General features: G+C 38.1%; 1 protein-coding gene across 1 annotated transcript in view; it reads right to left on the bottom strand.

The window, feature by feature from the left end:
- LOC143365235 (uncharacterized) overlaps positions 1 to 14,609 on the bottom strand; it is a 154,318-nt gene that overhangs the window by 4,500 nt on the left and 135,209 nt on the right. The window contains exon 9 of the mRNA XM_076805206.1: positions 546 to 811. Within this exon, the coding sequence (XP_076661321.1) occupies positions 546 to 811 (266 nt within the window). The remainder of the gene's footprint in view (positions 1 to 545; positions 812 to 14,609) is intronic.

The raw sequence follows: 14,609 nt of genomic DNA, 5'->3' as shown, positions 1-14,609 counted from the left end.
GAAATGTAACTGTGCTTCAAATACTATGTTGGTAAAGGTAAATGTAGTACATCACTGTATATTAACACTAATAAGTAATTTCTTTTAAAGACTTTCTAGTGTATGTGCAAATTCCTTTACAGATTAAAATGGTTCTGAATTGTACAAACACATACAAAGTCAAATTGCCATAGTCAAAAAAAGACATACGTCATTTTATGCCAGCTTAAGAATTTGCAACGTTCTAATAAAATGGAATGCTAGATATTTTTTGTTGTGATTCTTTCACTTTCAAATATCTCTTCCCAATAGAGTTATACTCTTGCCTCAAAGTGAATGTTTGACGAGCTCCTTTTTTAAAATACACATGTGCATGATTTCTACCATAAATGGCTACGATTATCTTGGTATTTATAGTGCGCTAAACGTCTTCACTGGTATTCAAGCGTGCATTTACAATTTTCTTATTGCCTCGGATCTGCAACAGGAGTAGTCATTAGAATTTTTGTAACGAGCAAATTTCTGGAGGTAGGAAGTATAAAAGAAAAATATTAATCGACGCGTACCTCCGTGTTAATAAGCTCAGACGACTCTTCCTTCCATTTAATCTCTTCGCTCAGGTCCTCAGAATGGATTTTCAAGTCGTTGTCTTCGATAGGAACTTCGGAACTTTCGATTTTCTCCTCTTGTTTAGCTTGTTGCGGTTCGTTCACGGGCGTTGTCGACTCTTTTTCTTTGTTTGGATCAACGCGATAGTAGTTCCACTCGTCTTCCGAATCCTCGCTGTCCGCTACATTATCCGCTTCAGGAATCAGCGCATGCTGAAGAGGCTCTGGAAATCATAAATAAGAGTTAACTGAGTTTGATCTTCCGTCGAAGCAGATTTTATATAATTCACACACCACACCCTCAGAATAAAAACTAAAATGAGATGCAATGTAATTGAACTCTTTATGCGATACAATTGCTGCATAAAAATCATTTCTCTTTGCGTCTCATGAAAATCATAATTTATCAATCTATTTCTAATAAATTTGTTACTTCAGGCTTTGTATTCAAGGGAATCAAGATTGAAAATGTGTTTCTATCGAATGAATTAGGTATTAGAAAGAACAATTGTTCAAAAGTACAAAGTTCTAACGCTTCACCGACCGAAAACCCATTGATAGGCTTCTGAATGACTATGCTACATTGAAAAGAAACTTCGAAATCTTGTTTGAATAATTATCCCAAGAGCAATGACTAGATTAAAAAATTTATTATGGCATCCTTAATCGTGAATTTTTTTAAGTATTGTGAAATAATCGCCGGTAGACAGTTGAGATATTGTTTAAACAAATGATTTACTCTCAAATTTTGTTGGACTATTAAAATACGCAACCTAAAACAAATTATTTTTATAATCCTAGTTTTAGAAATATCTAAAAAAAAAAAAGACTTCAAAGGGGGTGTCTACCCCCTAAGTTTAATGTCCTCCAAAATGGCCGATGATCGATAAGAAATATACACGGAAAATATCTTCCTAAGAATTTCTGATATCTTTCGAACAGATTTTACTAAAATCGACAAAAAAATGTTCTCTCGCAAATCCTCATTCTGTCGATGACTTCGCAGAGCACTTCTTTAGCCGATACGCGTAAACCAGCAAAGAATTTCGTCCAGCAAGAGTCGGCGTAAAAATCCCAAGCATTTCGCGAACAGTTGCTCGTAACACCGCCACGTTAATAAACCAGACGACGGGGGAAAAAACAAGACCTTTCATTTACGGGTTCGTAATCCACAAAGAATCCGAGAAGCACTCGTAAACGACTCCGAATCGTTACCAGGCTATGCAAATCCTCTTCCCCTATCAAGCTAATTGTGCATTACGAAGAACTTCGACTTTAAACGAAACGGCTTCGCGGACGTGATAAGCAAATTAAGTTGACCGAGCCACGTAATTCGGAAGAGGAATAACTGGATTGTTCGAACGAAACTGGAAAGAGCCGAGCAACCTATAGACAGGCTGGGAAATGTGTGCTCAAGGTCCAAAAAACTTCTCAGACAATACAAATTTCCAGACACAGATGAAATCGAAATTTCCATAACAGAACACGTTCGTTCATCTTACACGATCACTTGCGCAGCATCACTCTGGCCTAGCAACCTAGCAACGACCCGAGCTTCTAGATGCAGTTATGCAACTTCTGGTGCACAGCACGACACTTCACTGGATCCTGGCAAGGAAACGCGAGACAGGGGTGCGGCAGAAACGGCCGAATCATCCGGAAAAATCATTGACGGATGAGAGGAGAGGTAGAGGAGAAAGAGAGTCGGACCGTGACGGAGCCCGGAGAAAAACCAGTCCGAGGGGTCCAAAGGAAGAGACCGGACACCGAGACACGATTCCGCGTCCGAGTTCGATCGGATCAGCTTGGTCTGCGCAGAAAAACCGCGGATGCAAAACGAACGAAAGAGAAAAAGGGAGTTGTTCGAGGAGAGACACGGTGCGCGGTTGCTGGTGTCGGACAGTGCCGGTTACTCACGGGTTCCAGAAGGAAACGAGCAGGATATCTGGCCGCAGGAGCGATCGTCGCCGACTAAGAGGAACTACGCCCGCCAAGAGATGCATTATCGATCTAGTCTAGAGCCCCCGGAGCACCCCCTTCCTCGCCGACCCTACCACCACCCACCTGTGCCACACCGTATAGCAACAGTCGCACCTCATCTCCGACAGGAACGCTGCTCCTGCGATTGGTCCTGGCCCTGCACAAAGTGACACGCCAACGGGACACTAAATACGATCGTTAACCCTTGCATGGCGGTCTCCGGGTCCACCTTGACCCAGGTCGTCGACTACCATCGACAACCAGCGAATTATGCTGATTCGAAAGATCGACGGTGCACGAAAACACCTGGGTTAGCATATTGCTAATGTTGCAAATAATTGTGGAGTATCGTGGTCAATTTTCTACATTGCCGGTGAGTTTTTAGTAATCGTCAGAGTTTACAGTCGTGCGTGCTCCTTGGAAACAGTTATGCGAAAGATTTTGCTTGATAGTTTGAGAAAGCAGGCTGTGGGAAGGGTGAAAGGGTGTGGTTTTTGGGTTACGAATTGTTCCGACTTCCACTGTGGAAGTGGAATACATTTGTGGACTCTTCCATCTGCCCAGCACTGAACGCAGCTGATTGTATATTACTTTATAATTATAACAACATTGAATTCGTTTCGGATTTCTTACGATTTTTATTGTAATCGTATGATCGAGCAAGGATATTCGTGAAAATATTTCTCACGGAAACATGTCTCAGATTTCAATCATTCTAAGAGAAAAAATCAGAAATGTCCACCGATTTGGTAATTCTAGCATTAGCACGACAATTGTCTTCGACATTTTTCTATTTTATAAACCCTAACACGTGAAAATGGAGACGAGTTAACATTCAGGAGAAAGACAAGAAGAATTGACGCGTAATTTTCAATTTCTTAAAATCATTAAAGAAAGGAATTCCTAAATGACTACTCTATCTTGCAATTGATACGGACAACTTTTATTTTATATGAACATCCATAGTACATCTACGTACATGATCACATGTAACGAACATTTGATGAACATTTACACGCCATCCAGTAAACTAAGCTAGATTGGCAGAAAAACTGAAGTCGTTTGGTCCATTCATAAGAAAAGTGTGTTTTGTTGATTGTTGAAATTATGAGACTGACTGTTACCAAATTATTCATATTCAGACGTCGCCGAGCAACAACAAGTAATGAGGTTTGACGGGCACATTGACGCAGACATAGAAAGGGGATCAGTCCATCCGACTTCTCTGCAGCTAGTCTGGTCATTCAAGCGAAAAAATAGGTACTCTTGTTTGCATACACTTGGCAAACCGTGTCGCGAAAATTTGATGAACGCTTCGGAAGGGTTGAGGACGAGCAACCGGTGTTCCATGAATTTCGAGCTGCACCGATTTCGGATGGCAGCACTCCCTAGGTGATTGACCCATCACTGACCCGCAAAGGGTGGCCACCCCAACGGCACGCCCTACCTTCTCCCTGCAGAGGTTTTAGGCTAGTTCAGGGATCTGCGGCTAATGCGCTGAATCCGTGAGACCCTGTGTTGTAACCTCCACAATAGGAATTTCGCAACCCATCTTGCAATTATGCCGAATTGTTCGACCCCATTAATATTACAGACGCGGTGAATATTACAGGTGCAAGTGGAATAGCTTCAAAGCGACTGGGTTCGTTATCAATAAATAATTGCACGCGTCCTTGGACGTTTCAATGTTTTGCACTGGATACAAAATTTCTACGTACCAGTATTATGCTATTCTAAGATGGTTGCTCTGTAACCCCTCGTACTATATTATCGAGTCAGACTCGTGATGAAGACTTCGAACAGAATTTGCTAAATACGCCCTTTGCTATTTCAATTCCCTTTAAATTGAAATTGAAGTTCCATTTTATTGCAATCAATATTTAGCCATTGGAGAACACGTGGTCGTACAATAATTATAAATTTTCTTCTTTCTAGTAAATTATAAGCATCAAAGAAGTTCTAATCATTGTAATCAAGGGGTTAGCAGAAATTTTATAGTTGCATCCATGAGGAATTATTGAGGGTGTCCCAAAAAATGTATGCAATGTTTAACGGATCACATCACTTTCTCATTTTTCTTTCTTTTCAGGGTGTAATTAATTGGATTAATTGGATTAATGGCTAAAATTAACTGTATTATTAAAAAATGGCTAAAAGTTTGTATAAATACACTTTAGTTAGTTTTATAAAGTAATATAGTATTAAGCTAGTATTAAGCTGATTGTTCTACTTTCTTTTAAAAAAAGTAGTATACCAAAAAGTGGTGGGAGATTTCTCAACGATTTGCAAATTATTATTTCAAACATTATTTTCTCTTTGAAGTACCAAAAAGAAGCAACTATATTTTTTGCAATTACTTAATTTTCTATATTCTTACTAACATATGAGGTTTTAAAAAATGGATTTTTGTGTTATAGAAATCTTATTTCTAAAAATACTCATAATAAGCAAAAGAATATTTTGTTTGTTGATTCTTATACATTATTTAGGTCTGCTTACGTTAGTATATATGTACTTGCACACACACAAATATATTTCCTTATTTATATTTTCGTTTTAATGTCGAACACGCGTTAGACATCATTAAAACAACACTGACTTACATGCTGCACAATGATTCCAATTGAAGAAAAATGAAATAATAATAATGTCATGTTTAGAACGAAATAAATGTTTATTAAAAATTGATTTTAACTCGTCAAATGGCACGTTCGATAGTTTTTTTATTTTCATCGAGTGGTGTGTCCAGCAACAATTGATGTTACTGATTGCTTTTCTATGGTGACATAAGTATTATAAAATTGATCGATTGCTCTCTTAAAATCAAACTTTATTGTTCCACGTTAAGTCGACAAAAAGAAAAATGTGAAAATACAAATTATTCAAGAACGAAGGTCGTTATGAAAGCATTTAATTTATCGAAGCGTTTTCTTTCTTAGATAATTTGCATTTCTCGAAAATGTTCAGTGGAAAATATGCAACGTCAGTAATAAAACCGCTCGTGTATAATTGCACACAGAATGATGAACACCGAATGCAAAGAAGGAACACTTTCTACAAAACAACTTTCTCCCACTGCAAATGAAGTTTGTTTTTTCCTCTACACGAACAAGCTGGCAAAAGTGATTTTTACAATGCACAAACACGACAAACTGAGCGATCACTGATGATAACTGAGAACGACAGTTTCAGGAGCCGATGAACGCATGTACGAACACACACACACACACACACACACCTGTGTACCCGCTTCAACTATGATTTAATGAATCGAATGAAAAAGTATTTGCTCGATGGCCGGCTCTCGATCATGCTCATGAAAGTGTAATGATGATCGGGGATGCGAAAAGGAATTCGGGACGCCTCGGATGCAAATGCGAGTTTCTTAAACACAGGTTTCACATTAATTGAAACTCCGGTGATCGATTTTTTTTTTATTCATTTCGTTTATTGGCAAATAATTTTTCAACTCATTTCGTATCGTAGTCTACGGGCTACATATATAATAACTACTGCCTATCTATAATACGCTACACATCGATAATACAGCATAAAAATTATTCTCTAGTTTTCATTGGAAACCATTTGTTTATACAGATAGTTACAACGGAGAAGACTGGTTAACGGTACATGTTCACATTGCTATCGTAAACGTCATAATTTCGTGCTTTATCGATCGTAGACTATCTAATCGGATAAAGTGTTCGTTCATCACACAGGATACACGTATTTACAATAAACATATATTAAATATTTTGCGGAATTGTTATTTGTGCCCTGAAAATCAAAAACAGGATTTCGTTGCAGTACATACTTTCATCGACGTGTATCGGAAATTTCTTGATAGAAAAGAACCATGAAAAAAAAAGACTGGAAGCAGAAGAAATCGTTGAACCAATTGTAGGTCAACTGTTTATATTTTTAGGAAAAAATATTGTCATAAATAGACGGCGCTCTCTACCCGCTCGCACCGTTAAGCAAGCGAAACTGTCACGAATAGGAGAGTTTTGTCGTGGCCGATGGCGTCACGCTTTTAATTAGAATGCGCTCCCGATCTATTATGCGGCGTTTCGATTGAATTTCCCAGCAAACCTGACAACACAATTTTCTTCATCCTCGAAAGTAATTATGTTCGATACACAATGAGATTTCGATTAAAATTACATTTAATACGCCGAACATTGTCTGTCCTGTGTAATTATTAATTACTTGATTCATGGAATAAATGTTTTTCACAGCAATTATAAATGATAAAAAAAAGTATGTTTTATTTTACACTACCATCTAGTGAATTTTACCGCTGACAAATTTTTATTCAACGGCATTCAACTGATTGTATTTGTTTTCAAGATGGCGACTCCGGCCATCGACGACCAAATTATTTCAAGAAATAGTAAGTATCGAATCTTATTGATTTGTCTAAAATTGTATCTAAAATAAAAACACTGTAGATTAACCGAGTTTACTAATGTTATACTCAGAGATAGGTAAAATATTAAGAAAAATTTACTATTTTAAATAAATTAGAGACCACACGAAATGAGCAGAAAATTAAATCTTGGCGTGTAAAGTATTTTTATAGTACTACTACTTGATAATAATATCATTTATATTATTACGAATTGATGTACAAGAATAGCAAAATAACATTATATTTAGAATCAAATGTGTACAGTAAGAACATGTTTGTTGCATGAATCTAATTCAAAAAATAAATGTTTCAGCATTGTATTTCAAATGTTTCTTGGCAACAGAAGTGAGTCGATGGAAGTTGTTAGTTTATATACGATTATGTGCATACAATACACGGTATACTACTTCAAATGTGTCATCGTTTGAAGTTTAAGCTACTACACTTTAGAGGAAGGCTCAATGCAGCACAAAATAGTTTTATAAAAATCCCAATAGTTTTAGTATCTCCCAATTAAAATGCTGTCTCCAAAGTTACATAATTTATTATTTTATACCTGCTTACACTCACAGCTGATTATTAAAAACGTTGTAAGTCAATTATAAGTTTTAGCTCAATTAAGGAACAGAAGTTACGTGAAACTGTGTTCCGTCGTTTAATAATTTTAACAAGTCATGAATAGTGTAGTAAACATTCCCAAATTCATGTATAATTATTGTATCTCCTCTTTGAATAATTTTAATACTTTTCCGAATGTCTTTGCAATTTTCCATTTGATCTGTTAATTTCTGCGTTAAATGCATTGTTATTTACGTCAATTTTAAGAAACGAAAGTTAAATGGAAATGTACTTCCTCTTACAATAACTGCATTATTCTTCCTGATGTCCTTCCTATTTTCTGTTTCATTTTCCCAATTTTTATCATAAAAGCATAAGCTCCGTGGTATACTTATTATGCTTCCATTTTTGTGTTAAATCGACGAATTAATTAATCGACGCTCAGTTAACTTGTTCACTAGGTTTACGGGACCAGTCAAAATGATTTTTAATTTATGAGGAATTACTCAACAAATTTATCTGTTGCGTATATATCAAAGAAAAAAAAATAGCGAAAAATTTGGACACATTTTTGTTATTTTTATAAAGTAATCTAAAACAGTCAGTTTCAGTGCTCTGTAACCTAGTGTTAATTTTGTCGGAATTCCCTTGAATCTATAATTATGCGCATCCCCGTGTATCTCGAAGCCAATAATATTAATACCGAACGGGCGTTCGCAACAGACTTCGGGTGCGGTTACTTCGAGGTTTCTAGAACCCATCCAGATAGAAACAGGCTTAAGGGATGCCAGAAAAAGGGCAACCCACGCGGAGAACGTTGTCTTAACCCGTTCCTAATTCTAGCCTTCCTTCACCACCAACGCGAATTCATTGGAACGATCGATCCACGCAACTTTCGAGATCCATATATGTAAATACACCATGCACTTCTTTCCGAACTATTTCAGCTTGTCGATTTTCCCTTTCGTTCCGTCAGCGACTCAGTACGGTCGGTCGAGGTATCACAATTAATTACACCGTTAAATTATACGCGCGTACGACACCTCCGACAGGGAAACGTGTTGGCTACGAGTCTTCCCAAAATTCTTTAACCCTTTCGCATTGTACAGACAATTCTTGTATCGCCACTTAAACTGGATCGGAGTTTATGTTAGATTGTGATGCGTGTAAGCAAATATAGTAAAGAGAATGATTACTAGACTGCGGATCGTTATGCAAAATGATAATGCTCTGTATTGATCGTGGGAAGCAGGAACAAAATAAAAATGGATTTCATCCCTTAATGATTTCGTTACATTAAAAACAATATTGCAATATTCTTAAATTTTTCTGGTCTTTTACTGTTTTATATTTCCCCAACCAATTTCTTCATAAGCGTATAAAGATGCACAGTCTAATAATTACAGTGAATTCTGTGAAACAACACGGGTCTTGCAAGCGTCGTGTATCGTGCAGGAGACACCCGAGCCGTGTTATGATTACGCTCTCTCTAGGGGACTCTCGGAGTGGGCATAACTCCGCGACAATTGTCATCCGGGTCTTCGTGACAGATACAGAGAAATCACTGTACATTACTACGACTCATCATTACACAGGGTGAGGCACCTAAGACTTTCCCCGAAAATATCTCCGTTACTTTCAGTAATACCAAAAAATGTTTCAGGAAGAAAATGTTCAGTTCACTGGGGCACTTATTGTGACGGAGAAGTTTTTTCCCTCTAGTTCATATTTTTCCGATACTTCAAGGTCATCGTCGTCTTTTTAAATGGAACGACGTACTTTGATTAGCATAATATTGTAGCTAATGAAAAGACAAATGCAACCACGTTTAATATGTTGACCTTCAAATGACCTTCGATGGAGTTATTCCTCAAAACGCATAACTCAACGTACAAAGACTATGTTCATGCTTGCCGTACTTTGGTGAAAGTCTTAGGTGTCTGTATTGCAATCACTTTGAAGGAGGCTCGAAGAAGTTTTCTAACTCTTTCGCACTGGGCAGGTAATTCTTGTATTAATGGTTTTGTACATTAAACTGAATTAACGTTCGAATTCGATTTAAATGTACATAAACTAAAATAAAGTTAAACATTATGTTGTTAATGTCAAACGTGTTGCTACGAGTAGTCATTACGTTGCAATCATTTCGAAGGAGTTTCAGACATTTTTTAGCCCTACTACATTCCGAACTTTTCTTCTTAAAATGTACTTTAAAAGGTTTTTTTGTCTATATCCATTGCAGGAAGCAGGGTAGCCCCCCCCCCCCGCCGGTGTTAGATCAGCGATTTTACAGATGACAGCCCCAAATTAGAAGCAAAGTTCTCATGGATCCGTAATGGATCGGACACCTGGCGCCTCGATAAATCGTATCGCTACCGGAGCCCGTTCCAGGCCGTTTGTTTTTCAACTTATACGCGGCATTGTTGCGCCACACGTCCTAAATGCCCCGTCACACGCACGACAAGCTCCGGTGGCCAGAGCACGGTCGCCTAAGCCGCAGAGTATCGTCGGAAGGGAAGTCGAAGTGGGATATGTCATTGAGACTTTCGACTTGAAGTCTCGCTGATATCGTGTTAATTTCTCTCTGTCGACCCGAGGATTCCGCTTCCCGACTTTGCATATACGCGAAATTAATTGGCACGTAATGCAGGTCCTATTTACTATGGTGCTTCGAACTCGGCCTTTTCGGAACCAGTGGACAGAATTTTGGCTGATCCGCATAGTTCTCTGCTACGACCTATCTATTCCTCCGGAGCATTGGGATTTGATTGGATCCGTTCTCGACATAGAGGACTTCATATGCTTGAGATGTACGAGACGTCCTTTAGAAATTACTTTCTGGCTAAAACAGGGCAAATTGGTCGACAGACACTTCTGACGATTTCATGGCAGCCTTTCTCTTATGTCAGTGATGGGCACCGGTGGGCCCCCTCAAACGCTTGCTTCCCCCACCAACCTCTCTTTCATGCAGCGCGCACCTTCGTCGCGATCACTGGAAGTGGATGGTCTCAATTGAGTCAAAAATGACCATCCCCTACTTATGTGTTTATCTACTTTTTTTCAGAAAACGTTAATCTTCTTCTTACACTCGATATAAATAGCTAATAATTTCAGCTGATTGCTAGAAAACTAGAATTTGGATGGAATGGTTTATAAGTCTGGGTAAAAATAGACCCAGGTCCTGCTATTCGAGAGTTAAATAAAGTTATACGTCACCAAAGATACCATTTACTTTTTTAACTTGTATCATTTGTATAAGCTTAATAATGAATTTTCTAGCAATTCTTTTTGTTCATGTTAAATTTTTAACGTTTAACGAGACGTCTTTGTGCGTCAAAAAGTTAACACCAGAACTACCAAGTCCATCAAAATGACAGATTGCAGATTTTTTTCTTTTACAGTTAGTGAAATCTTTGAATTTTTTTAGTACATTTCTTTATTACCATAAAAATCGTATGAAATCTGAATAAATTCGATCCCGTTAGTACTGTAAAAGAATATATGTAGTGTTTAGGACTCGGCACTGCTTCTAGTGTTAAAATTCGTCTTGTACATGGAAGTCCAAGGATAAATGCTGTTGTAAATCTTAACGAGTTTGTAATGAAGATAAACGATTACCTGTTATTATTCTGAGAAATGCGAGTTGCTTTTATCAGTTAATATCTTGAGCGTTGTTTAATTATTTTCAAGACGTGAAAAATAGTTTTCCTCTATGGAACATTGTTGGTTAGAGGCTAAGGAAGATTACGTTACTTGACTGATAGGCTTGTGACACCTAAGCGATAATATGAGCTATAGGAGCTATTAACTAGAGTTCAGATCTCTTCTGAAATTTTGATCATTACGGCAAATATTTCTTTATAATTCGTCACGGGTTAGTTTGCTATAAGAAGCAAATCATTTGTATAATGAGACATAGTGATAAATATTGCATTTGATTTAGGGACAAGTGTGAACCTAGAGCTGCAACTGTCTCTTTCAGTGGTCTGCCGCTAGTCTCCAACGACCACCTCTTCTATACTGATTAATAGCCTTCAGAGATCAACTTTCATTCCATCTAATGTTATCTATTTCCAGGTGAGAACATTATTAAACGTCGAAGAAATTTTAAACTTCGTTCTGTATTAAAAAATCAAGCATTCATCATTAAAAGAAACATTTATTATTTTGTAGAAATTCCTTTTAATTGCAACAGATCTTTCAGTTTCCATGTCATCTATCTGAGAAGACTTAGAAACTTGACAAATTGATTAAATACGTACCAATCAACAGATCCTCGAACCATAATAGTTCATATTGCAATTCTTGAATTGTTTCCCGATTACAGAATTATTGTTATGGGATCGTCGGCTAGGTTTACAAGCTACTTTCCGTAGACGATCATTCGGTACTGCAGGCCAGCTTATTAACCCCATCGTAATAATAGTAGCACTCATTCTTTGTCGGCTCAAATATTATTATGACTTCTCGAAGCCATCTGTGGCCTGCATAAGCAATACAAATAAACAGAAGTTGAGATTGTTGAGCTGGTTTAGGTTATCCCCGATTTCCCTTGGAACGTGGTTTTAGTACTGCCAAGCAGCAGCTATGGACTGACTCCAATCACCAGTCTCCACTGCTTTCTTAACAATAATAGCACTCTTCGTTCCTCCCTGAAGGGTAGGGTTAACGTATTTTGAGAAAGATGATCCAGCGCATGTCACGAACAATTAATCTTAATGTTGGATCCGAAAATAACCCGCATTATTTTCGTGCGCGAACCTTGATGTCGTAGAATGTGAAAATTAAAAAAAAAAAAGAAAATTGATCTCATTGAGAATCTGGTAGGAGCTCGACTGCGAGACCAGCCCCTTTACAAGCACGACTAATTGCTATTACAATACTATTAGATGATATAGTTCCAGTATTTCATTATCATCACCTTTTATTAACCCTTTGCAGTCGAGAACTATTTCAACTATATTTCTTTCTAGAGATTATGTGGTAAGAGGTTGAGTAAAAATATGATGTTCAATGAAATTATTTTATTGTTTCAGAGAACAATAATATGGTTTAATTTTTGTTTTTGATTGGGCTGTGAGAGGGGAAGCGAACAAATAACGGTTAATATAATTTGTGTTGTGTGCTGACTTGCAAATGTTTGTTAGTATTATTGCAATTTAAATATCATAAACAGTCGTACAGAAAATATATTTAATACTGACACATAACAAAGATATTTTTGCCGCCTTAGATGCGACATTCGACCTAATATGTAAGAGTATGATGCCGCTTATATGGCAAAGGGTTAACATTTTGAAAACACTCGAGCGTTGGGTCCAACTTTAATACCTATTTCGTTGCATTGCATGCCCCTCAGAAAGCAGTGTATCACTTCAGGGTCAGACGCACACCGATCCTCGAAATTCCAAGGAGACTCCATCTCGCTAATCAGACTGATTACGCGAAGCATGATCATCTCGACTGTACGATTCCATGGGAAATGACCGAGATACACCAGGATTCGCTGCGGCAGTTAAGGGTCGTGAAGGGCAGTTTCATCCGCTTAGGAACGAGCGGTACCAGGTCGCATGATCTCGCAACGTTCGCGGTCGAACGACGATAAAACCCGAGACACTCGGGAACCGGGTGCGTTCCCAGTCGCGACTCTACATTCCTGCGTGTACGTTCGATCGTTAATTTCTGTTTCGAAGCAAGCATATAGCTGACCGAGACTAAACGAACTTCTCCTCCGCGGCAGATCGGAACGAGCCGGCGCAGAAGAATCCCGCGAGAACGAAAAAAAAAAAATAAAAAAGATAAAGGAAGACGAGAGCGAGAGAGCTCTCTCCTCCCGAAGATTTCGACCCGAAAGAGGATCCGTTGTATCCCTGGACGCGTCCCCTTCCCTCCTTTTTCGTTCCGTTCGTCCCTTTTTTTCTTTATTTCGACCGTGCGGTGCCGCTCGTGTATCGGTTCAGCGTGTGTACAGGCAGCAAGGGTGAGTTAATTTTAGCCCGGCGACAGCAGGCAAGAAGATGAAGACAGGAAAAGTAAAAACGAACCGAGACACTCTTCCCTCTGCTATTCGAGGCTCCTCTCTCGTGCTCTCTCTCTCTCTCTCTCTCTCTCTCTCTCTCTCTCTCTCTCTCTCTCTCTCTCTCTCTCTCTCTCTCTCTCTTTCTCTCTCTCGCAGGCTCTCAGTTATCTCTCTTTCTTGGTTCCTCGCTGCTGCACCTGACGTGAACGTGATTCGGTACGCAGTATGGGATTTGGTCGGGGAAAAACACGCTTACAAAAATATTCGACGATACCGTGACGTGTGACAAATCCGAGATGTACGAACTCCGTTCAACGGAAACGGTACACTTCGATCGCGCGGAAACGGCTCTCGGTATTCCTTTTTCTTTTTTATTGCGGATTTCTAGGAGTTCTGCTTGATGGCATCTCCTGACGCATCGATCGTTATTGTCGGATGGGTTCGAGGAGCTTCAAGGAATTTTACTGTAGGGGATTATTGGACATGCTGTATCAGAGATAGTTGCATATCTTTGAATAACGGTTGATAAAGGTCATATTGTGATTGATGGTGAATTCAGATAACATGTAAATGTTGAAGCTCGAACGCGAAGTCTGTTCGAGTCCTAAAAACTATGAAAATATAACAAATAAATGAATAATGATTGTTTTTGGTTTGGAATCGTACGTGAGAATCTAGAACGAAACAATTTTTGTTGAGATTTATGAAATTCGAGAAAATATAGGAATCAGTTCTTCGGTAAATATAATAGAATTCATTGATAAAAAATATGATGAGGAAGGAAGGATGTTCGATTTGCAGCGAAATAATCACACCTTCTTTAGAAACAGGCATCCAGCCACTTAAACTTGTTGGTTAAAACAAATAACAACGCTAAAGTTTTATTTGCAATAAATCTAGCCAGCGTTGATATCTTAGATTCTAATTGATTTAATATTAAATAATTTTTATTTTAATCATAAAAAATTGAACAATTTTAGTATTAAAAGTCTTGTTATTGTGAAAGCAATCATACTTTATTGTCAACCTTACTATATGTAAAATAATATTAACC

Source organism: Halictus rubicundus, chromosome 2, assembly GCF_050948215.1.
Source record: "Halictus rubicundus isolate RS-2024b chromosome 2, iyHalRubi1_principal, whole genome shotgun sequence".
In the NCBI taxonomy this organism is placed as follows: domain Eukaryota; kingdom Metazoa; phylum Arthropoda; class Insecta; order Hymenoptera; family Halictidae; genus Halictus; species Halictus rubicundus.
Note: the sequence above shows the minus strand (reverse complement) of the source record. Positions and strands in the feature narration are given on the sequence as shown.